The sequence below is a fragment of the Physeter macrocephalus genome, chromosome 8 (genome assembly GCF_002837175.3).
Source record: "Physeter macrocephalus isolate SW-GA chromosome 8, ASM283717v5, whole genome shotgun sequence".
Classification (NCBI taxonomy): Eukaryota; Metazoa; Chordata; class Mammalia; order Artiodactyla; family Physeteridae; genus Physeter; species Physeter macrocephalus.
In genome coordinates, this window is record NC_041221.1 from 132,355,436 (window position 1) to 132,380,360 (window position 24,925).

At 50.0% G+C, this 24,925-nt stretch overlaps 1 protein-coding gene across 4 annotated transcripts in view; it reads left to right on the forward strand.

The window, feature by feature from the left end:
* Nucleotides 1-24,925, forward strand: part of SLC25A48 (solute carrier family 25 member 48) — a 41,168-nt gene that overhangs the window by 3,937 nt on the left and 12,306 nt on the right. For 3 of the 4 annotated variants that reach the window (XM_007101394.2, XM_055086372.1, XM_055086373.1), the window contains exons 2-6: nucleotides 916-959; nucleotides 4,416-4,487; nucleotides 6,462-6,720; nucleotides 20,360-20,617; nucleotides 23,156-23,289. In XM_007101394.2, coding sequence (XP_007101456.1) covers nucleotides 916-959; nucleotides 4,416-4,487; nucleotides 6,462-6,720; nucleotides 20,360-20,617; nucleotides 23,156-23,289 — 767 coding nt within the window. The remainder of the gene's footprint in view (nucleotides 1-915; nucleotides 960-4,415; nucleotides 4,488-6,461; nucleotides 6,721-20,359; nucleotides 20,618-23,155; nucleotides 23,290-24,925) is intronic. The other variant, XM_055086371.1, reaches the window with a different exon arrangement.

Sequence of the window (24,925 nt, forward strand, 5' to 3'; positions counted from 1 at the left end):
CATGGCTCACGGGCCCAGCCGCTCCGCGGCATGTGGGATCCTCCCAGAGCGGGGCGCGAACCCGGTTCCCCTGCATCGGCAGGCGGACGCGCAACCACTGCGCCACCAGGGAAGCCCTCTTTTTTTTTTTATTATAGCCATCCTAGTGGGTGTGAAGCAGAATCTCACCGTGCTTTTGACTTGCATTTCCCTAATGACCAATGATGTTGAGCATCTTTTCATGTACTTGGCCGTTTGTATATCTTCCTTGGAAAAATGTCTATTCGAGTCCTTTGCCCTTAAAAAATTTTTTTTTTCTTTTTAGTTGTTAGAGTTCTTTACGTATTCTGGATATTTGACCCTTATCAAATGTTTGATTTGCAAATATTCCCCCCCTTCTGTAGGTTTCTTTACTTTCTTGAGAGTGTTCTTTTATGTGCAAATGTTTTTAATTTTTATGACATCCAATTTATCCAATTTTTCTTTTGTTGCTTGTCCTTTTGTTGTCATATATAAGAATCTGTTGCAAATCTACCTTCGTGGAGATTTCCCCCTATATTTTAACATATGATTTCTATAGTTGCAGTGCTTCCATTTAGGTCTTTGGTTTCTTTTAACTTTTGTATATAGTATGAGGTAGAGGTCTATTTATTCTTTTGCATGTGGGTACCCAGTTATCCCAGCACCTTTGCCTCCCTTTTTTTAGGCTACTTGTTTCTTGAGGCAGGGCCCAGGTTTTACTCCATTTTCTTTGCCTTCCTCCATGCGTGAGCCTGTGCCTGACACACTGGGTGGGGGGGTGTCCCCTCTGGTGACTGGGCATCGACTGAATAAGTGAATGTAAGTGTCTGAGTCCTCTGTTCTGTCCTAAGAGCCAGCCAGTACAAGCGAGGAGTCCGGGGACTGAGTAACCAGGAAGTCCTCTTTGATCCACAGGTGCAGCGAGCGTCATCGTCGGCCACCCTCTGGACACAGTCAAGGTACAGTAGCCATGTTGCCATTACCTTTTGGAAAGGGGCCTGGAGTGAGTCTGACTCTGGGAATGTGCCTGCTGTTTCTGACCCCCAGAAAGCCACCAGCGCAGGGCAGGCTCTCTGTGCCAGTCCACGGGGGCGGAGCGCTAGGAGGCCCGGTTGGAATGCTCCCCCCCTCCTTGCTGGGCAGTGATTTTGTTTTTGTGAAGCTCCGTTTCTGCCTCCAGGCTCTCATGAGCTGCAGGGGAGGGGTGGGGCACTTTGAGTGCTCTCCTGCAAGCCTCTATGGAGCGAAGGAACCAGAATCTGGGCCCATAATCTAAGGTTGGGCCACTGGAAAAGATACTCCAGGCACAGAGAACGGCACGGGCAAAGACAGTGAGGTGGGGACACCGCCGGGGGGCCATGCTTCGTAAGGGCCAACACGGCCACTTCTGCTGATGCATCAGGTTTCTGAAATCAGAATCCAGGATCGGTAGGTCGGCACTCAATCCTTGGAGGCCTTGAACTTCAGGTTAGGACTCTAGACTTAGGTTGGGAATGGGAAGCCGTTATAACTTGATGGAGCCAGGAAAGCCACCTGGCATTGGGATCATCCACGCTTCTTGTTCTACACATGTGGAAACTGGCCCAGAAAGGGGAAGGGTGTCACCTCAGGTCATACAACAAATCAAAGCGTTGAGGAGTGAGATGTTACAAAGGGACATTCTTTGGGTCCACCCCTACCCCTGCCAGCTGTCCCCATGGTGAGCAGCACTCACAGCTGTACCCTGAGAACGTGGCTACAAATAGTGCCTCCTCACCCTGATTCCACATTTGTATCTAACGCTCTGCCAGGATCGTGCACAAAGAGGAACCTCCCAGGCCCTTGTCCAGTGGCCACTGTGGTCCCCTTTTTTCTCCCCATCTTCCTCCCTGCATGGCCGTGGGCCCCTCCTCAGCCAGAGCCCAGGCCTGCTCTCTTCTTGATGGCGAGGTCAGCCTATGTGTCTAAATAGTTAAAGGTACTTCCTGGCCCCTCACATCCCTCACACAAGCCCAGCCTTTTGCTCATACATCAAATGCATCTTGGATGCTTTCTCTGTGCAGGCACTGTGGGGCTGGCAGGGCAGCAGTGGTGGACAAAGCAAGTCCAGTCCTTGCCCTGGCAGGCCTAAGAGCCACATTTTTGACCCAGGCAACCAGTGTCTCTCCCTGGTAGAGCATCCTTCCCTCACCTGCAGCTTGGTTAGGGGATGGTAGAGCTTGTTGGAACCTCCATCCTCATCCCCTGCCCCTGGCACAGGCAAGCCTGGCCACTCTTTGCCTGGCCACATGTCACCTGTAAAGACCAGGACTCTCCTTCTTTTCTCCACTCTGCCCCCTGAGCCTCTGCAGAGAACCTTTCCTGATACATAAAATCTTGTCTCTGTTCAGCCTGAGAACCTCTCTGCTGAGGGTCCCAGCCTAAAGATGCTGGCTTACATGGCTGGCCTCTGGGTCCAGCCCGGGGCTGTGGCCTGGGGCCCTTGTTTCTCTCCAGAACATCCTCCTTCATTCTGGCTGGCATTTTCTCTAGAGTTCCTGTTCACTGAGAAAGGTCTGGGCAAGAGCCTCAGAGTCAGAATAACCTTGAGTCCAGTTCCAACCTCCCACATACTCTCCTGTGCCTAGGGCACAGCACTTAACCTCCCCAAGCCTCGGTTTCCTCGTCTGTAAAATGGGCAAAGAGCACCTCCCCGGTGGGGCTGTCATGAGGATTGTCAAGTGGCAGTGAGGATAGAGCAGTGAGTGATCCCCTCCTGTCCTGAAGAATACACACATTGGAGTGTGGGGAGGCAGATGAGTGACTTGTTTCTGGTTCCCACGCTCGCCCCTGGGAGAGCCAAGCTAGAAGGATCCAGGCTGCTGACCTGGGTCAAAGACTCATTCCCTGCCCACAGCTGCCTCACCACAGGTGGGAGAGCCAGCACTGGCTACTTGGTGGCAGTAGAGCTGGGGTCAGGAGTCACTGCTGGTTCCCGGCACAGCTGGTGCATTTAAAGTTTATGTCTGATGCAGTGTGACCAGGATTTTCTACTCAGGGCTCAGCTCTCTCTAGCCCCGCTAGAGCACTGTAAGAGAATAAATTTGCATTGTTTTAAGCCACTGAATTTATCACAATTTGTTACAGCAGCAATCGGAAACATATACAGGGAATCAGCTTTCTTCATCTGTGAAGTGGGGATAGTATCCATGCCTCAGAGCATTTGTGGGATTCTGTGAGATTAGTTCCATAAGATTTCCAGTGTTTTCCAAAGTATGCAGTTGGTGCACACTAAGTGCTAGCTCCTGTTGCAATTGGAGGTCTTAGAGGCTTGAACTGTGCTGCTGGCCTCGGTGGCAGCTTCCTCAAGAGCTGACAAACTTTTGCTCTGGTCTAGACCCAGAGTGAAGTGTGCTCTGGGCTCTTCTGTGGCTTTTCTCAGACCCTCTGCCTGTCTACGGATGCCCCCAGTCACCAGTGCCAGCCTCCATTAGAGGATGCCACAGTTTCACCCTCCGGGCCCTCGGTTAGCCAGTGCAAAAGGCCGAGTGCCACGGCCACGCTCAGCTCCGGGGACGAGAGGGAAATACAAGGCGGCCCTGCCCCAGAGGGGGAGCCCAAATAAACCCTAAGTAAACAGACAAACAGATCACATCATTGCAGCATTTAAGCTCAGACCCAAAAGATGAGCAGAAACTGGAGAAAGAGCTTTCCAGGGGAGGAATGCAGGTGGAACATTCTCGAAGTGAGAAAAAACTGATTGCTCCAGGGTCCAGGAATGTGCCCTGTGGCAGGCACAACAGGTGCCAACAGGTGCAGAGGAAATGACATGCAGGTGGTGAAAGCCACGCTTCTGGGTGCTGGTTAAGGGTGGAATTTATTCTGAGTTTGGTGGGAGGCCACTGGAGAGCTTGAAACAGCAGTGACAAACATTCTTCGTTGTTTGGAAAAGATTAGTCTGACTGTTGTGTAGACACAGGCAAAGGAGTTGGGGTGGGGGAAGCAGGAGGCCAGCGAGGGGCCCAGCCCATCATCAGGGTGAGAGATGCATGGGTTCTGGAGATGAGAAGAGCAGGTTGCTCCTGGGAGTATTTAGGAGGGCAGAGTGACGGACAGCAGGTGGACCAGAGCCACGTGTTAGCTTTTTGTACTCAAGATGCAGCAGCATCATATGTCCCCACACAAGCATTGCTTTTGCACAACAAACTGGCCTTTGTTCCTCTCTCAGACCAAGGGGACTCCTGCTGCATTTAGCAAGGTGAGAACGGGACTTGGTGCAGGTAGGGGATGCAAGGCCAGCCAGGCCGGGACTGAAGTCCAGGCCTCCTTCCTACCGGGGTCACTGGGGGCAGGGGCTTCCCTTCTCTGGGCTTCAGTGCTGGGAGCCCAGAGCCGTGAGGGAGGTGGGGATGTAACCTGTCTCCGGCTGGCCCTCACGCCCTTGCCTTTCTCCGCAGGCTCGCCTGCAGGCCGGCACTGGCTACGGGAGCACCCTTAGCTGCATCCGCACTGTGTACAGGAGGGAGAGTGTAAGTGCTCCCGGGACGGGGTCTCCTCCTGAGGACCGAGGTCACAGCCCTCGCACCAGCACGCCCGGCAGGAGGCCTGTTCATTCTGCTCGCTCATCACCTTCGGCTCAATTTTCTCTCTTCATCTCACACCACTCCTCAAATATTATGTGTTACCTAAACTTAACCCTGCCCCCAAGTGGGATGTTATTGAGGAAAAACACTGGTTTGGTGTCACCCCTCTGGAGAAATTCGGAGGCATTTAGAACCACAATGTGGAAAATTCCTACAAAAACAGGATGACCTGCCAGGTTTTCAAAACCAAATGTGTGGCGGTAAACCATGTGTTCACAGGCTCCCTTTATCCCAGCACGGGGCGGAGGGTGTGGGGAGCAGGCTCTTCTGATCCCAGACACCCGGAACGGGCTTGTACCACAGGTCACTCCAGACCATGGGACCCAGGGGTTTTCTCTGCAAAGGGGAAATTCTGAATAACATTTTGTAGAAGAAGCATCAGGTGACCTTCTTGAGAATGAGTATGAGCTTTTGGAAGACTTTCCAAGGCTCCTCCTTGGGGAATTTCAAATAAATTTTAAAATTTAGGATGAAATGACCTGTTGGTTTAAAGAAATAGTCAGGTGTAAGCCCTGTGGCAGCCCTGGGCTTTTCCTCGAGTCACTGGAAATGTGGCCCCGTTGTTGACTGCTGTCCCCACCAGGCTCCATCCTAGGAAGTGCCCTGGAGCTCGGGAGCCTCCTGCCTGCACCTGGAGGTTCTTCTCTTCAGTCAAAATATGTTTTGTGTCCTGGTGTTGTTCTGACTCTCTTGATCATCTGCTTTAAAATCAGCGTGAGCACTGTAAACCCAACACTCATTGTTCTGGGGTAATGTTGTCCGATTCCTGCGTCCCCTGAATGGCAGCTGTTGAGCCTCCTTTTTGGCACATGTTCTCCGCAGTGTCTGCCAGCCAGCATCTCCGCTCTGGGGTTTCTGTGGGGACGGTGGGTGTTCCTCTGAGACACAGCAGCTCAGAGCTAAGTGATGTCTCAAGTTATCTGAGGGACCTTGTAGAGGAAGAGGCTGAAGCATGGTGCGTGCGTGCATATGTGTTTGTGTGCACATGCGTGTGTGGACGCCTGTGTGAGGAGGTGTCCTGCCCCTTGCAAATAGGGGGCATGCATTCAGGTCAGGATTAGTGGGTTTGAGTACAGCCTGGAGTTTTTACAATGGCTTCCCGGTGCTTTTTCATCTTTGGTGCCATGTGTGCTGCACTGACTCCTCGAAGAACCTGTGGAATTTTCCAGTTTCAGTGGAGCACCTGTGGTGTTTGCTGAGAACGCGGTGTGTATGGACAGAAGCCTCTTCGTGCTGTTCATCCCGGGACTCCCCCTCTGGCTTTTTTCCAATAGACTCCCATGCTCGGGGCACCCAGGTGCCCCTGGGATGCTGTGGGACCCTTCTTACCCCATCACTACAGGCTTAGCACATTATATTTTAATTGCCTGTCAGTTTGTCTGTCTGGGTCCCCACTCCCCTGCCCCCAGACTGTGAGCTCAGTGAGGGCAGAGAGAGTGTCTTTCTTGTTGTCCTCCAGGGCCTGGCACATGCCCAGAGAATGCTTTTGTTGGAGTGACACATGAGGAAAGAGTGTGTGGTGCTTGGTAAGCCCACTACCCAGTGGGGCTCCATGGGCTGCCCTCAGCCACAGCCCAAGAACACTGCCACTGCAGTGACAAATGCAGGTTCCAGGCCCAGCACATCACGGCTCAGGAGCCAAAGCTTCGTGCAGAAGCCGGTTCCTCCTCGGGTTAAGGATGCTCTCGCCCTCCCCTGTCTCTCCTCTCACATCAGCATCCTCTTTTATTCTTTCCACCAACGTACTGGTTTGCTTCTCCTATGGTGTCTCCCCCGCCAGCCTGCAGGCTCCAGGAGGGCAAGGTCTCTGCCAAGGGCAGCATAGGCCCTCATGCTTCCTCCCCCTGGGTGTCCCCACAGGTGTTTGGCTTCTTCAAGGGCATGGCCTTCCCCCTCGCCAGCATCGCTGTCTACAACTCAGTGGTGTTTGGGGTCTTCAGCAACACGCAGAGGTTCCTCAGCCACCACCGGTGCCAGGAGCCCAAGGCCGGCTCACCCCGCGTGCTGTCTGACCTGCTCCTGGCCAGCATGGTGGCTGGCGTGGTCTCTGTAGGGCTGGGTGCGCCCGTGGACCTCATCAAGATCCGGCTGCAGATGCAAACACAGCCATTTCGGGAAGGTAAGTGGCCAGGGGAGGTGGCCTGGTGTCTGGGGACCTGTGACCCTTTCCTGGTTTCCCAGGTCTGGGATTTGGTTAATAATCTTTTTATGGAGCTGGGCATCTATGTTGAATCATTTTATCTATAGCGGTAACTCTCACTGGTTAAGGATTTTCTACGCGTCCGGCGCTTGCAAAGAGCCCCGCCTGGGTTCTCTTAATTCGTCTTCAGCACAATTCTCTGAGGCAGGTGCTGTGATTTTTTCCATTTTACAGATGAGACAACTGAAGTTCCCAGAGGCTAAGATGCTTATTCAAGGACACACAATTAATGACTGGGCAGTCAGGACCAGCTACATAACTTGCAGCCCCCCAGGGTGAAATGAAAATGCAATCTCTTGATCACAAATTAGTAAGAATTTTAAAAGGGCAACAGCAGAGCATTGTCAAGTGAGGGGCCCTGTGTGACTGCCCAGGTCTCAGACCCACACCTGCCCCCCCACACACCAGGGAGTGCAGCCAGGGAGGCCTCAAGCTGGACTGGCTGCAGGGCCATGAAGCGGGCCGCCCCTCCCTCACCCTTGATGTTCCATTAGAGCTTCATTTCTTATGTGCTACGTAGCTACTCCTGTGCCGTGAGCTGGAGCTGTCATCTCCTCCCTGCTGGGAAAGAGGTTTCTGACTCTTCTCCTGGAGCAGTTTTGATAAAGGAGGATGGAAAGAATGGGAAGGCACTTGCTGTGCAGAGTAGAAAGTGCCGGCTCCAGAGGAAGGATGAGCTGGGGGTCTTAGACAAATTTCAATACCTTGGGGTTTGGTCCTTGGCTCTCATTTTACTCTGTCTCCTCAGGGAAGATATTATTCCTTCCTGGGCCTCAGTCTCTTTTCTGTATAATGGAAGGATTGCATCCCAGGTCCTTCCTGTCACCTCAGATAGATACCTGACAGATCTCATGGGTAAGACCCCTCTCCTTGGCAGCCTTCTGAATGGCCTCCATGTGAACCCTCTGCCCACAGAGGCGGGGGGTCGGCTCTGCCCCAGGGCTGAAGCCCCAAAAGCTCACTCAGGAGCATCCCAGGCCAGTGCCTCTCCTGCCCCCAAGCCAGGTTCCTCGATTCAGCCTGCACTCCCTGCTCAGCCGGGGAGGTGTCTAGGGCAGGTCTGCACACACTCAGAGCACAGTGCTGATGGTCCTCACAGGGGTCCCTGCTACCCCAAGAACATGAGTCACACCTGTTGGATGCTTATGGTCACTGTCAGCATGCGGGGAGATGCAGGGCAACAAACCGGTTGGCTCACCAGAGGGTCAGAGAGCATACTCCCATGGGGGCCGCCCAGGGAGATACAGGGCAGGCAGATCCTCACCTCCATCTACCTGACATACTGAATCGTGTCTTGATACAGCTCAGTTTGACCAAAGGGTCACACCTCTGAAAAGAGTTTGAAGCTCGCTGATCTGGTCCTATCCCAGAGGCAAAAGCAAAGATGTAGAGAAATGAAGGGCACCGTGGACAGGCCTAGAACCCAGGAGTCCTGGCCCCCAGGCTGGTTTTTTTTGCGCTATCCTGTCTACTTCCAAAAAGCTGTGTTAGTCTAGGGTGCAGAGGAAATCTCTCCATAATCCTTAAAACTCTTTGGGGTCCAGATGTTGCAAGAGTCTCGGTGATGAGGCTCCTGGGGGCAGCCCCACCTCCTTCACAACCAGGGCACCTTGTCCATGGAGGGGGAGGAGAGAGGAGTAGGCATATGCTTGTGTACGTGTGAGGGGGCCCTCAGCCAGCCTAGATACCAAGGAAGGTGTTTCTCACTAAAGGCCGGGACATTTGGAGGCAAGTTAATTGGTAAACTTTCTTCACAGTGTTTGCTTCCATTCTCTGTTCTGTCCTCACCCACCTACACTTTCCCTGCAGAGGGTTCTAGAATGGTGGCTGACTTGGCAGGCTAAGGCCTGAGCTACAGGGGTCCTGAGGCCAGACTAGAAGCCTCCGGAGACTGGAGGAAGGATAGGAGCAGAACAGCCAGACCCAAGAAAGCCCCCGACGCTGGGCATGCAGGAGCCTCACTTTTAGGGAGCTGAGCAGCCTCCATTAGCAGCTGCCAAAGTTGCTAAGTGTTCATTGTGTCCTGACACTGTGTTAAGTGCTGTATGTGCATCATCTCATTTAATATCCACCCGGCAGCGGGAGGTCAGCGTGACTGTTAGCCCTGTTCATCTACCCAGCACACAATAGTTATGTACCTGCTGTGTGCCAGGCACAGGGCTAGGTGCTGGGGACACAGAGATGAACGAAAGACTCCATCCCTCTTATAGGGCTCTGTCCAGCCGACGGGCAGACAGGAATTGGGCCACACTCCAAATAGGGTGGGTGGCGGGGAGCGGGTTGGGCTCTCAGCCAGGCTGGGGGTCAGGAAGGGCTCCGGGGCAGGTGGTGGGCGGGGTGGAAGGAGAGCGTGGAGGTCAGGACTGTACACCTGGTTAGGGCAGCACCGAGGGCCACCCATGCCTGCTCTCCTGGGCCATGGGAGCCTGAGGCACAGCCCACCTGGGCTGGGACTCTCTAGAACTGCCCGTCCAGGAAATCAGGACCCTTCTGGAGCCTTGTTTCCCGGATAAGCCCTCTGAGCAGGGAGAACGTGGGGATGGTGTGCCCTCCCTGTCCTTCTCCAGCATCTCAGGGCGGGAGGAGGTTCCTTGACCCTACTCCTGTAGAGACGGGACCATGGCCTCAGGCTGTAAGTTCATCCGCATGGTGTCAGAAGGAAACCGGTTCTTAAGTAAACCGCCTGAGGAAGCAACAGAAAATGAAAATGTGTTTGTTCTGTCTTCCCCAGTGTGCCAGGAAGCTGACCTTTGGGGAGCTCAGGGAAGGCTCTTAATAAGAGACCAAGGGAGGTCCTGCACACAGATTTTTCTCAGCCCTGCAAAGCTCGAAGTCATTAGCGCCTGATCCCAGGGGCTTAGCTGGCAGCGTGGACACAAAAAACGGTTGACCTGAGTGGGTGGAGGGAAGGTAGAAACCAAGACTGGAGGGTCTGCCTCAGCTGTGCCCCTAGAGCCTCTGATCTGGGCTAACCCAGAATAGTCACAGCCATGGGGGCCGAGGAGCCAGTATTTACTTAGCCCTCACCATGTGCCAGGCACTGTGCGAAGAACTGAGTGTGTGTTTAATCTTCACAACAACCCAATTCCTAGACGTTTACAAAGGGGAGACTGAGGCACAGAGAGATTCCATCACCCGCCTGAGGTCACTGCCCTAGTGGAAGGTGGAGCTGGGGTACAGACCCAGGCAACTGACTCAGAGCCCACTGATGTTGTTTCTGCTTCTGCCCCAGGGTTTTGTAGAAGCTGAGGCTACAACAACTTTGGTAATATCTGGGCCTTTGCACAAAATCATCATGTACAAAACCAGCTGCAAACTTTGAGGGAGGGAAGGGGACTTGGAGCATGTCTCCAAAATGACATTGTTCAAGTAGTGGGCGTAGCTTGTTGGCTCCGAGGGATGGGTCTGAGTTCTGTGGCTTTGGGCAGCTCCGCCCTGCGTGGCCCACTCTTCCTTACCTTCCCCTGTCCCCCCAGATACATGGGGAAAGGGCTTTGGTGACTACAGGTGCTGGTCAGGATCAACTATTGGGGATAAAGCATGGGAGGCAGGCAGTGGGTCACCAGGCAGTACTTTCTGCCAGGAATCTCTCCAGAAGATGAGGAAGGATGTGGTTATCTTTCACTTGTTCCTCGGGAACCCTCTAGGCCAGAGATAGAAAACTCAAAGACTCACTGAGACCAGGGAGGTAACATAAGTAAGCACAGGTACCTGGAAAATGTACCCTTTTCCATTTTTTGGACACCTACAGCCCTCCTAACCTGTGTTTCATTTTTCCTCTTTTTATTGAAACACAGAACATGCTTCACTTTCCATATCACTCTACTGTTAGAAACACAGCAGTTCAAGCACGTGTGTCAGCCTTGGTGCTGGGAAGGCAGTCGGGAGTGGTGTGCACAGTTGCAAGCTGCCCAGATCCTGTGGGAGGGGTGGCTGCAACCCTGCTCCGGCTGACTGTTGCCACGTGGCCTGGATCTTCTGCTTTTTAAGAGAAGGCAGAAAGCTAGATTTTCCCAGGGTCTTCCAACTGGAAATTGTCAGATAATTCAAGTAAAAACAAAACCAAACACAAACCAACGTAACACCACGCAGCCCAAAGCATTGTGTGGGCTGGACAGTGTGGGGCTGTGGTTGGCTGCGAGCTTGTGGTCTCTGCTCTGAGTCAGGCCCGCTCTCCCTGATAACTGGGCTGAGATGGGTAATTGCAGGCTACCCTGTGCAGGGCTTGTGGGATTGCTCATGGCTTGTGGCTTTACCCCAGAACTGCCAGTTCATTTCCCGGGTGGTGACAACGGGCTATGAGAGACTACGCCACGTACTGAAGGCAGATGCCAGAGGCCTCTGGCTTCCCTGCTTTGGGGCATGTGTCAAGTAGAACGGAGGCCATGGCGAGGTGAGAACTCAGCTCATCTGGTTGGAGGCGTGCAAATATAAAGCCATTGAGTTCATCCTGACTGTCTGAATGTGGAGGGAGAAAGCGCCCATCCACCCAAATACAGTCACCGTTAACACATTAATATGTTTCCTTTTCCTGTTCTATATGCATGGATTAAATGTTTTAAGAGGTTGTACGTATGTTATATAGACAGTTTCACATCCTGTTCTTAATTCAATGTAAAACAGAAGCATCTTCCATGTTACTAAAATAGAATTATAAAATTAAAATAGATGGATAATATTTAAAATAGATGTACAATAGTCCATCAAATAAACACACGTGCACACACACACACACACACACACATTTTGAGAGGGATGATACAGTGTAGTAAGAATTCAGTTTCTGGAGTTAGGCCACCTGCTTCTAATCTTACCTCCACCTGTTGTTGCCAAGCCTCAGTTTACTCATCTGCATAAAAGGCGTAACAGGAGTAGCTCCTTCATAACTGGGATGGGATGGGATAACATGTAACACAGGAAGATCTTAGCACAATGTCTGGTACATTGAAAACACGAAATAAATGTTAGCTATGCAATTAAACTTATTATTTAGAAGTCTTCCTACTAGTGAACATTTAGGTTGTTTACAGTTTTTCCTCTTCTAAAAATAGTGATGTGATCAGCAAATTTGTCCATAAAGAGTTGCCTTCATTTACAGTCATTTCCCTAAATGTGTGGGCTCTTTGATTCGTGACTGGGTCAAAGAGTACAGTCATTTTTAAGATTCTTGGTACGTATTGTGAAATTTGTTATACAGAGGGGTTTTACCAAATTACATAGGCAGTTGCTAAAGTTTAAAGGGAGTGTCCGTTTGGCGTACATGCTAGACGGCAGTTATCCTCACGAAAACTCTTCCAACTTCACGGAGGTTTTCTCCTGGGGCCTCTGTCACTTGGCCTGAATGAATTCGGATCTGGCCTTGACAGTAAGGTGCCTGTGAAGGTGCCGTTTTCAAGTTATCATTACCCTTCACCCAGGCATGAGCCTCACTAGGCGCCCTGCTGGGCCCGAGCTGGAATTCAGGGGTGAGGTCCCTCTGCTGCCTGGGCCAAGTCACATCCTGGAGCCCAGTGGCCAATGACACTCACTCCTCCCCCATCTGGGAGCTTTTAGGTCTGTGTTTTCATTAAGAGCCTAATTAACGTGCAGATCACAAAGCCCTCAACACCACAGGAGGCCAGAGTTTGGGGAATCGGAGGAGGACCCAGCATCAACTCTGTGCTGACCATCATAGTAATTTCACCAGGCCCAGTTGTAGGCAAAGGGCTGAGGGTTACACTTGATTGAATTCACTCTGATTCATTCATTCACTAGCATTTCCCGAGGCCCTGCTCTGAGCCAAGCAGAGTAGGTAAATCAGGTATCAGACACGCACAGCCCCTACCTTCATGGAGCACTCAGTCTGGTGGGGAATCAGGTGTGCACCAGAATGAGAAGGGCCCCCAGGAAGGCTCTGGAACCTCAGAATCTGGCTCTGCAGACCGGGAACGCTCCAGAGAGGAAGTGGCTATTGATTGGGTGTTTGAATACTGGCTAGGATTTGGAGGTGGGGATGTAGGGAGGGAGAGGTGTTTCAGACTGAGAAACGATGTAAGGAAAGAGTCAGTGGCAGGGGACTTCCCTGGTGGTCCAGTGGTTAAGACTTCACCTTCCAGTGCAGGGGGTGCAGGTTCGATCCCTGGTCGGGGAGCTAATAATGTCTGAATGTGGAGGGAGAAAGCGCCCATCCACCCAAATACAGTCACCGTTAACACATTAATATGTTTCCTTTTCCTGTTCTATATGCATGGATTAAATGTTTTAAGAGGTTGTACGTATGTTATATAGACAGTTTCACATCCTGTTCTTAATTCAATGTAAAACAGAAGCATCTTCCATGTTACTAAAATAGAATTATAAAATTAAAATAGATGGATAATATTTAAAATAGATGTACAATAGTCCATCAAATAAACACACGTGCACACACACACACACACACACACATTTTGAGAGGGATGATACAGTGTAGTAAGAATTCAGTTTCTGGAGTTAGGCCACCTGCTGAGAAGATATGGGGATATATGTATATGTATAGATGATTCACTTTGTTATAAAGCAGAAACTAACACACCATTGTAAAGCAATTATACTGCGATAAAGATGCTAAAAAAAAATGGTCCACATTAAAAAAAAATCTTAAAAAAGAAAAAGAATCAGTGGCAGGAAAGGCAAGCATGTGGCAGGATGAGGGGGGAGGGGTGGAAGATGCAGGGTCAGTTGGGAAGAGCTTGGATTTTTAGCCGAGTATGGGTTTCCTTTCTATTCTGCAGGCAGTGGAGCGTCTTGGACAGCAGCATGACCTGAGCAAAGCTGTGTGGTAGGAAGTGAACCTGGCCTTCAGAAGGGATGGAAGGGGGTGGGAATAGTAGAGGTGAGGAGGCTGATTTGGAGGCTGCTCCACAGACCAGGCGAGAGGCTGGGAACGCCGGACCCAGGGCCGTGGGCTTTGGGAGTAGCGGGGAGCAGCAGATGGAAAAGGCATTGATGATGTAGAACCAACAGGCCAAGCAGGAGAGAGGAAAGTGTCGAAAATGACCCAGGATTTCAAAGTTGGGTGGTGATGAGGGAGGTGGTACCTCCCACGCAGGGAATTAACCAGCAGATGAAGCATGCAAGAGAGAGCTTGGCGTGGAGTGGGTGAGCACACACGCTCGTTGTTGCTGCTGCTGGATTGGACCCTGGCTGGGGGGGTAGGCTCGAGTGAGAACGTGGGGACTTGACCTTGCTTCCTGTCGAGGGAGGGACTGCAAATGGAATGTCAGGGCTGGAGGTCTAGACAGGGGTGTGACAGACATAGAAGTGACAGCTGAGGTCATGGCGTTAGATGCAAATGCCAAGGTGAGCTGCAATAAGACCAGGGTAGACGTCAATGAGAAAACGCTGTAAAGGAGTTTGGGAGGGAGCGATACTGATGCTAATAGCTTCAGTTAACAAGTATTGCGCCCCAGCCATGTGCTCTGTGCTAACACAAACCCCGTGATTCAGTCACCACAGCAACTCTATGAAATCCGCACTGTCATTCTCCATTTGACAGGTGGGGAAACTGAGGCTGGGCTTAAGTGACTTGTCCATGCTCCCTGGGCTGTTCCACCCCGGGCCATGCAGCTCCACACCCTGGGAACACAGTCCTGAGAGACTCGTGTCACCAACGTGGGGAAGGAGAGGGAAGAAGGGAGAGTTGCTGAAGGGGACGGAGACCAATGGGTAAAGAAGGAAAAAGACTTTCTTTTCCAAGTTGGGAGGGGAGAAGAAAAGAGAGAATTGCGAGATAATTTTGAGGCAAGAGGAAGGAAGTTGAGGAAGCCTGGCTCTACCATACTTAAGATAATCTGATGGAATGAAAGGGACAGGGTGTGGCCAGGATTCGAGCAGGAGAAGGTCCTAATATCTGGATATGCCGAGAGGAGACAAGCTGGACTGGATGGTAACAGTGGGAGTGCCAGCTGAGGGGTGATCTGGGCAAGTAAGATCATCAGCCACACACCTGAACACAAAGCCCGTTTGAGCTCAAGAATCTGCATGATGACAAAATGGGGCGAAACCATTGCTCCCTGGATCTTCTGAAATGTCTGGCTGAGAAGGTCAACAACTGTGCCTCAGAGGCCCTGACTACATCAGTTTGTCTCTTTGGCAACCCAGTTTTATTGCTCCCATAAAGATAAGTGGCTGCCAAGAAGCATACTTATCTCCAGGCAGGTTAGCCTTTCGATACAGTGGACTTTCTAAGAATTTCCCAGTTCAGGGCAGGAATTATTGATGCTAAGCTCCATAAAGAGATACACATTGCTCCATTCAGTTCCTAAAGAAGGAAGCCTCTGGGAAGGCAGGAACCCTTGGAATGTGATAAGGGGCACAAAAACCTGGAGACTAGCCAGGACCATACAGTCGGGGCCTTCTTCTCAAGTAGGCTGTGTGCCAGTAGGAAGTGAGGGCTGGAGCAATGGCAGCCCAAAAGTGGAGGGAGGAGGTTTGTGAAGAGGCCAGGCATATAGCCATGCAGTTCAAGAGGCGCCCTTGAGTTCTGGACAGTGAATATTGTTCAAACTGTGGTCCCACATAGCTTGCCAAGATTAATGAAGGTGTACACAACATAACACACCATTGTTTAAGTTACATACGGTGGGGACACATCCATTTGTTCTTTCAATCAATTGACAAGGGCAAATATTGTCCTGATTTCTAGACTTGACACTAGTGTTGGTAGTTCTCAGAGCTGGGTCGGTATCTACAATCTTTCCACAGTAGGCTTGGCAGGTCATGGCAGGTGACAGCAGGGCACGGCTGCCTGAGATTAGCAGGTCCAGCACTTCCGGAATCTGAAGTCACATCAGGGCAAGGTAATAAAGACAGGAACGATAACTATTTGCCTCAAGTAAAGTACATTTGCACAACACACATTTTAGTAAAGTACATTTGCCAACATTCTCAATTAATCTTCACAAAAGCCAAATGATGTGGACAGGCCACTGATTCTTCCCCTTTTGTGTATGATGAGGAAACTGCAGCCCAGTGTGGCTGAGTCCTTTGTACCAGGTTGTACAGTAAATAGAAACTGAGCAGCAGAGCAAATCCCAGCTGCTCCTAATCCAGGGCTCTTTCTACTAAACCATCTGCCTATCATGGACTCTTTAGATCAGGAGAAAACTGCTGGACTCTTTAGAAACAGGAACTGGGCCAGAGCTTCCCAGTTGGTCATACCCTGGGGAAGTGAACTGAGGGGTCCCTCAGCTTGTTCAAACCCAAACCACAGAGGTTATACCCAACCTGTTTGTTGGAGGATGTCCATCCACATTACTGGATGCTTCCATAGCATCTTCGGCAAGTGTGGCAGTTTATGACAGGGCTGGGCTCAGAGGGATGCCAAACACAGGAGGTGAAGCTTTGGGAGGCCTCAGTGCTAGGGCTGCCGATCAGATGCTCAAGTGTTCACTGAATGGATCTTGAGACACATAAGGCCCACAGTGCCTGGGACAGGCCACAGTGCCTGGGACAGGCCACAGTGTGTGATTCCTATCATCGGGAAACTCACTGAACTGGTTAAGGCAAAACAACATGCTCAGAAAACAGCGGCAGACAGGACAGACCATGATAGGGGGTACAGCCTTGGCACGGACTAGGGGTCCCAGCTTTTTCTACAAGTACCTTTTAAATATATAAAATGGAGTCCAACCCATAGAACAGCTGTTTACTTTGTGTGCACAGATTAAGAAAACACATATGACAAGAAGCTACCATGGATCATCAGTGTATTTAAGTAATTGTTATTGTCTTCCCACAATAGCACCTACACATAAGAGAAAAATGGCCAGACATGTATGTGAGATATTTTAGGAATTCTGTCAATCTATAGTGCTTGTGGATTGGTGGGTCCCTTGAAATAAGCCCACGCTGCCCCCTTCCATTTGAGAGCCTGCTGGCCCAGAGGCATTCGAGCATAGAACACTTGGTGAGCCTGCACATCGCTAACTGGGGACCAGCAGGGCCTCATCAGTGGGTGGCGGACTTGTTAAGGATTTTCTGGAGAAAGTGACCCGTTGAGAAATGATGTATTTCCACCCCACCCTGACATAGGCACACAGAGGAGGACTGGTGGCGCTCTCCCTTCCAGAGAGGCTCCTGAGGCCTGGGCCCTCCTTACCTCAGTGGATCAGTGACCAGTCACTGTGTTTCAGCTGACTTTCCTGTTTCCGAGGTCATGACCCACTGAAGAAATTGAATAGCATTGCCTGAAAAAGGAAAGAAGTGAAACTTGTTCGTGTTTGTGTCTGGGAAGGGTACAGCAGGATGCAGTGGCAGGACCCTGGGTTCTGAGAAGAGGGACACTAGTGGCAGATCTGTGGGGACCTCAGCCTGTATCTGGGCCAGTGCAGCCTCTCTGAGGTAGGAGGACCCCCCAAGGAGTGTCTGCATGTGTACCTGTTAGAACTGGCCAAACCTGGACACCCGAACTCGCTGCAGAGCTCCCTGCAGAGGCATCTGCCTACGGAGGGACCTCCTGGCCCAGGCAGGAGCCAGCAAGCAAGGCACCAGACACTGCTGCTGAGCAGTGGAGCCAGACGGCCACAGTGTGTGGTCCAAGGAGTGATGGCGGGGACTGAGCTGGACAAGGCAGGGGAGCCTGGAGAAGGGGTCTTTTTAGAACTGTGTAGGCCTTCCTAAGCTCCTAGGTGAAGGTTAGGAGGAGGGTGGGGGGCAATTTTATCAACTTTGAACATCCTGCTCGTCTTGGTGTAGGGTACTTGAGTTGACCCTAAGTGAATTTGGGAAAACAAAGAAAACCACAGGCATCCTGAGTGTAACTCTGCCTATCATAGTAAAAGACTCTTGATTTAGAGAGTACAGCAAAAAATGGCCTTAATGGCAAAGTGCTCATGATAAGAAATAATCAAAATTTGATTCATCATCTTATCCTCATTTTAGAACAAAAAATTCTCATTAGAGAAACTAAATACATTTCATTCTAGAAGGAAATATACCTAATGTGAACCCTTCACTTGCATGTGTGCACCCCAAGCCAAAGCCCTGAAGGTTCCAGAACAACAGGCTGAGGGGCAGTGGTTCAGTGTGAGCAGGGTGCCTACTTCCTTCCTTGGGTTCCTTGCACAAAGACAAATCCACATGTATCAGTTGTGCATATTTCCAAGAGCTGCTTGCCAGCAACCTCCCAAGTCAGTTCTTAAGGGTCACCAAAATTTGTTTTACACAAACTAAATTTGGTCCACTGCTAGAGTTACCGGAAGTTCTGATTCGGCGCTTTTCTAAGTCTAGCTGCCAAGGCTCCTGGGCAACTCCTTCACCAGCTGAGCCACAGAGCATCTTGTGGTCTGAGCAACTGATCAGAATCCCAGCGGTCTTCTGCCTTGTGGTCCCCTATGAATTGTCCATACCACTATCGCTAAAGTAGGTGGGCCGATAACAACTGTCACCCGAAAGAGATTTGCTTCTCATTGAGTGACACGTCATTGTTGTCACAGAATCCTTTTGCCTTGAAAAGCAGGAGAGGCTAGGTAGGCTTCTTTGCTCTGCCTGAGTGACCAAAACAGTTTATTTCAAGTCTAAGACGTCATTTTCTCAGTAGGATGTGGTGTCTGGTGCATGCCATGGTCAAAACTCACCAACTGTGCACTTACAAGCTACACCTTTTATGGAATGTAAATTATACCTCAGTTAGAAAACAAACTAATAAAAACAGGCAGAGGAGGCCAGAGGAGAAGACAGGGGTTCTTAAGAGTGATTGGTCTTCGTGGGAAAAAAGGTGGGACTTAAGAACAGGGAAGAAGTCCGGCCAAGAATGCATCATCTCAATGTAATAACAAGGACGCATCAAACAAGCCTCAGATAAGGAAAGTTCTGTTAACAAGAAAGGGGGCGGTGTAGTCTTGAAAAATGGCAGTGTCATAAAAAAAAACAAGGAAAGGCTGTGGAAATGCTCCAAATGAAAGGAAGCTAAAGAGACATGACAACTAAATATAATACCTGATAGACTGGATCCTGTCCTGGGGGTTGGGGAGGAACACTCTAAAAGTCAGCATGAGATCACAGGAATGTATGAGCATAGGCAGTACATTAGATACAAGTATTGTCCATGTAGGTTATGAACCCGGCTGTTGTCCCACAGTATGTAGAATGGTATCCCGAGTCTTAGGAAACACAGACTGAAGTATTTAGGGGTAAAGGACCATTTTGTATGTAACTCACCCTGAAATGGGTCAGAGAATAAAATTATGTATGCATGTGTGTGCAAAAGAATTTCCTTATTGCTTATTTTGGGAGAAAAAAATGAAAGTACAGATTTGGTTCTGGTTTGGGTCTTGATGTCAAGGCCGGTTCTCATTTGGCCAAGAGTTTTTCTAATTTTATCAGATTCTCTCCTTCTATCAGTAACTCCTGAAAGCCACATTGTACCCACAGCTGATTCGTGAAAACACTTGACTCCAAGTCATGTCACTGTTACCTGGAGATGAACATGGCCCAGGCAAAGTTTAGTCACTGGGACAAAGGCATCTGTTCAGTTTAACTGCACACACGTGTTTGAGTGAAAAGTTGGGGGGTGGGGTGGGAGAAGATGGGGAGGGAGGGAGAGAGCACACAAACCATAAAACCAATAAGGTAAAATGTTAACAGTAGGTGAATCTGGGTAAAGGTGTTCTGTGTACAGTTTTCCTTTTTTGTACTTTTTTTTTTTTGCAAATTTGACGTTATTTCCAAATAAAAAGTTTCTTTAAAAATATTGGGGTTGAGGGAGCTGGAAGGAGTTCCAAGGGCTTCACAGTATCAACTTGTGTCCAGAAGGCCTTGGCCACCAGTTCAGACTCGTGTCAGTATTCCAGGTCACCATGACAATTCTATTCCTGTAATCATTGTAAATGGATCATTTTCAAGCAATAAAAGCTAGATGGCTTATGTTACAGCCCTAGGAGAATGTGAGAGAATTTCCTTATCGCTTATCCTGAAAAGAAAAGGAAAAAAGTACAGGTTTTTTGTTGACAAAGTCAGTTGGAAGTTGGACACGTTTTTTTTTCAACATCTGTCCCCCAAACAAGCAGAATGTTATCAGGACATTCTCTTTTAATCAGTAACTTCTGAAAGCTACATCATACCCACAGTTGATTCATGAAAACCTTGACTCCTGGGACAGATCACTGTTACTTCGACATGAGCATGGCCCAGGCAAAGTTTATATGTTGGGACAATTAACATCTGTGTGGGCTAATGTCAAAATTTCCCAGGATGACCCTGGTGGTATCATAGTGGATTTGGGAGAGAAAGGGGTGTTCAGTGACCTCTCAGTGGATTCTCAAAGACCACAGTGTCTGATCTTGCTCTGCATTCTAAGGCAACAGGTGCTTTATCACCTGGCTGGGATTTTGTCCAGTCTGGCTGCACATGCTGGCAGGAGTTCCCTGTTGGGACTTCAGAATCCCCATTTGAGCTGCCAAGATGGTCAGAAGTTTTGGTAAAAATCAATTGGTGACGTGAGTGGGAACTGTCAGTGGGCTGGGCTGACTCCAATGCCAGACAACGGTCATTCTCTTGCCCCCAGGTCACTTGCCATCTTTTTGCCCTGTCTTTGCAGCCAACCTCGGTTTGAAGCCCAGGGTGGCAGCTCTTGGGGAGCAGCCAGCCTACCAGGGGCCTGTGCATTGCATCATAACCATCGTGCGGACTGAAGGCCTGGCAGGGCTGTACCGGGGCGCCAGTGCCATGCTGCTGCGGGACGTCCCGGGCTACTGCCTCTACTTCATCCCTTATGTGTTCCTGAGTGACTGGATTACACCCGAGGCCCACACAGGCCCCAGCCCCTGTGCTGTGTGGCTGGCGGGCGGCATGGCAGGTAAGGGCGGCATGGCCGATCCCTGCCCCCGTGCTGACCACGGCAGCAAGACAGCTGGGGAGCCTACCGTGCCCTTCTCAGCCCTGGGGAAGGGCAGGGTTCATCCAGCCACTCATTCAACAATTCTTTGTTAAGTACATGCTATGGCCAGACCTGGCCAGGCAGACGAAGGGCTAGGAATGGGGAATGGTCCCCCCTCTTTCTCCCATCCGCTTCTCTCTGAGTCCCTGTTTGGGCTCTTGCAGCTTTCAGCTGGAAGGTATATTTTGAGCACTTACTCTGTGTCAGGTATCACTGAGCTTTGAAAAGAAAATCTCTTATCATGGCTCACCTTTTTTGAATACTGGCACCCTGCAAACCTTTCTAATGTGAGATTTTCATTAGCCCCAAAAGGTAGGAATCAGTCTCCCCATGTTTCAGGTGAGAAAACAGGTTCAGCGTGACCAACTCAAGGTCACACAGCTAATGTAGACAGTATAGTAGGGATTCTGCAGTCAGAAAGATCCAAGTTCAAATCCACACTTAGTCATTTTGTGACCATGGACTGGTTACTTAACCTCCTTACTCAGAACCCACACTGCATCCCCATTTCACCTTTGGGTAAAAGTCGATGACCTTGCAATCGTTTCAAGACCATCAGCATTCCAGCTGCGTATTACCCTTCCACACTCATTTTTTTGCTACCGTCCCCTTACTTTGCTCTGCTCCAGCCACACTGGTCTCTTTCCTGCAACTTGACCGTGCCTGGCTCTCTCACCACCACAGGGCCTTTGCACTTGCTATTCCCACTGCTTGCATTTAGCAATGCATAGGTCACCAGGGACTTTGACAAGACCCATTTTGATGAAGAGAAGGGTGTGAAAACCTGACTGAAGTGGGATCAAGAGAGAATGGGATGAAAGAAATTGGAGAACCCAAGTACAAACAGCACTTCTGAGAGATTTGAATGTGCTGTATTGGGAAAGAGAGAAACACAGCTATAGTCAGAGAGGGGTATGTAAGTCAAGAGAGGATTGCTTCTCAAGAAGGCGGATAACAGTTGGGAACATACTGTATAGCACAGGGAACTCTATCTAATGCATGGTGGTAACCTAAATGGGAGGGAAGTCCAAAAGGGAGGGGATGTCTGTATGTGTATGGCTGATTCATTTTGTTCTGCAGTGGAGGCTAACACAACATTGTAAAGCAAGCAAACTGCAATAAAAATTTTTTTAAAAAAAGGCAGATAACATGGTATGTTTGATGCTGATGGGAAAGATCCCACTGGAGAGAAGAAAATTGTCATTCCTCCTCCTCATCATCATCTAATCAGCTGTGCTTGAAACTTAGGAAACACATAACAGAGCCCACATCTTAGCCACCAGACCCCAGTGTTCCCGTTCCCCGCCTTGTGCCTGAGGCCTGGGCTGTGCCAGCTCCCAGTAAGTGCTCAATAAGTACTTCTTGACTGAGAAGGCAAACAGGCCCCAGCTGCTCTCATTTCTGGTGAGAGCAGATGCGTGTGGCCTGGCCGTCAAACCTGGTTTTGTAATACCCTCGCGCGTGGGCTGAGAACAGGGGAGTGTGCCAGGGCAGCACCTGGGCTGACTCCAGGGAAAGCGGCCCCATTTATCCTGGAAGAAAGCAGGTGGGAGGAGAGGTCCAGAGGGCTCCCAGAGGACCAAGGGCAGGAGGCTGAGATGGGCAGGGGGCTAGGGACAGGCTAAGGCCTCTTTTGGGAGCCGCTGGGCAGCAGTTACAAAACCTTGCAAACCAGCTGCCTTGGACTTTGGCATCGGTTTGTTTTTCTCTCCCCATCAAAGAATGTGCCAATTTCTCTGTTTATACAATAAGCTGGCGTTGTTTTCTTAGAGTCCGTTAAAGTCACAAAGTACTCAAACCAGGACACCTGAACTTATCCAATGAAGATGACCCAGTGGCACATGGTCCTAAGGCTTCTATTCCACATCACTGGAAAAGATAAGAGCTTTTTAAAGACCTGCCCCTGCTCTTCTCTGCAATCCCTAAGCTGACCCTTCCTTGGCAAGCAGGCTATCTGAAAGTGTTTGTTTAGCATCTTCTTCATGTTCAGAGTAAATCCTGCCTCTGGGGAGCTGCCAGCCTTCAGCCTCAGGCCTCACCCTGGTCTCCCTCCCCTGTGCCCGGAAAGTACTATGGGGCCTGTTCCTGTTCCTCCAATAAAAGCTGCTAATAAAGCCTTCTGCTTAGGAAGCACTAGCTATGGACCTGGCACTGTGCTAAATGCTTCACATGCATCAGGTTATTTGTCCTCATAGCAACCCCGTGAAAATAGGTACTGCAGACCCATTTTACAGAAGACAAACCCAAGGCCCAGAGGTGGCAGGAGACTTCTGCAAAGTCCCACAGCAAGTGGCAAAGGAGGATCAAGAACCCCCTTCATAGGTCCTGACCTTGAGCTCTTTCCACGTCCCCCAGCAGCATATTAAGCCTCTGAATGGTGGAAATCTGCAGGGAGCTGGGTCCCCTCCAGACCCCAACCAGCCAGCCCCTGATACCTATTTGTCTCTCTCTTAACAGGAGCAATTTCTTGGGGGACAGCAACTCCTATGGATGTCGTGAAGAGTCGACTGCAAGCTGATGGGGTTTATGTAAACAAATACAAAGGTGTCCTGGACTGTATCTCCCAGAGTTACCAGAAGGAAGGTCTTAAAGTAAGCCCCACAGCAGTCATGCAGGGTCAGTGTCAGTCCCTGGAAGGTAGGGTCAGAGATTTTGGAAGATGTGAGACTACAGAGAAGGGAATCAGGAAACCAAGGTGCTGGCAGTTAAATTATGAAGCACTTGTTTCATCCAGTCCTTGCCCTGGGCTGGAGGAAGAAGTGGGTGTGCAGCCAGCTGATGGGTTCAGAGAGGATCGGTAACCTACCTGAGGTCACACAGCTGGTATGTGGCAGAGCCGGGGTCTGGACTTACATCTGTGTTACCAAAGCTGGCCTCCTCATCCAGAAAGGCTAGGAGCTCCTTCCTCACTCCCTGCTCAGCACCTCAGCCTCACCCCTCCTATAAGTGGGAATTCCCAGAACCACTTCAAACATCACATCTTGCAGGTTCCAATTCCCCGATCTGTCTTCTGCTTTCCACCCCACACAAGTCCAGACCCCATCACCTCTGGTCTCGGCTACTGAGGCAGCCTCCAGCCTGACCTTGTCTTCCTTCTCCTGAACCTAAAGGGCTTATCCTGAACCCAAGCCTCTACTTGCCTCTAAACTACCTCAGAATGAAGATCAGGTTTCCACATCTATTGTCCAAAGTTATAAACATCCCCATCTATCTTGCCTCCCACTATACCCCCTAGTACCCTCATGCTTGCTCTTCCTTGAATGGGCCCCTGGCTTTCTTGGCATGCCTCTTAGAGTCAGCAGACTTGAGTGCAAAGCCAGGCCTGGCTACTTGTGAACTGGGGGAATCCAGGCAAGCTTCCCCTCTCTGGGCCTCAATTTCTCCAATGATAATCACCCCTACCACGAACAGCAGAGATATTTGTAGGTTAAATTAAATTAGGCATATAAAAAGTGCTCAGTTTAATGTATAACACATAGAGAACATTTAGAAAGAGTCATCTGTTTATCATCAGCATTAGTATTAGTAGTTTTATTAGTGTTAATGTTACTACTGACCTCTGGGCCTTATCTCACGTGACTGCCTCATCCCAAGCCCTCCAATCCTTACTAACTGCCACTCCAGTGTGTCCAAACTTCTGTTTTTTTGCTCCAATGGAGTGCCAGAGCTTCTCCTCTGGAAACCTGGACTTCCACAAAGGCTCTCTCATCTGTGTGTGACCTCCCAAGCCAGTGTTCTCCAGCTGCTCCTGGACTACACCCAAGAGTGGCTGGAGCCAATTCACAGGCTACTGCAGGTTTTGCTGCCAGTACTGAGGTCTGTCTGCCTATTAGCTGATGCATAGGTGGGCAAGACTCCTCTTGGGTCCCTTGGTGTATGGTGCTGGATCCCACACCTCCCACAGAGGCACTTTTGTTCATGGATGGATGCTGAATTTTTGTTGTTGAAGTGAGGACAAAATAAGGGACATTTTGGGCTGCCATGATGCTAGTGTCACTCTCCCCATGTATTTACCTTTTGTGACATTTTTACAATATCTCTTCATACAGCTTCAAGTTACTGTCTAGTGATTTTATTTCAGCCTGCAGGGCTCTCTTGAGCATTTCTTACAGGGTAGATCTAGTGGTAATGAATTCCTTTAGCTTTTGTTTATCTGGGAATGTCTTGATTTCTCTCTCACTCTTTTTTTTTTTTTTTTTTTTTTTTGCGGTACGTGGGCCTCTCACT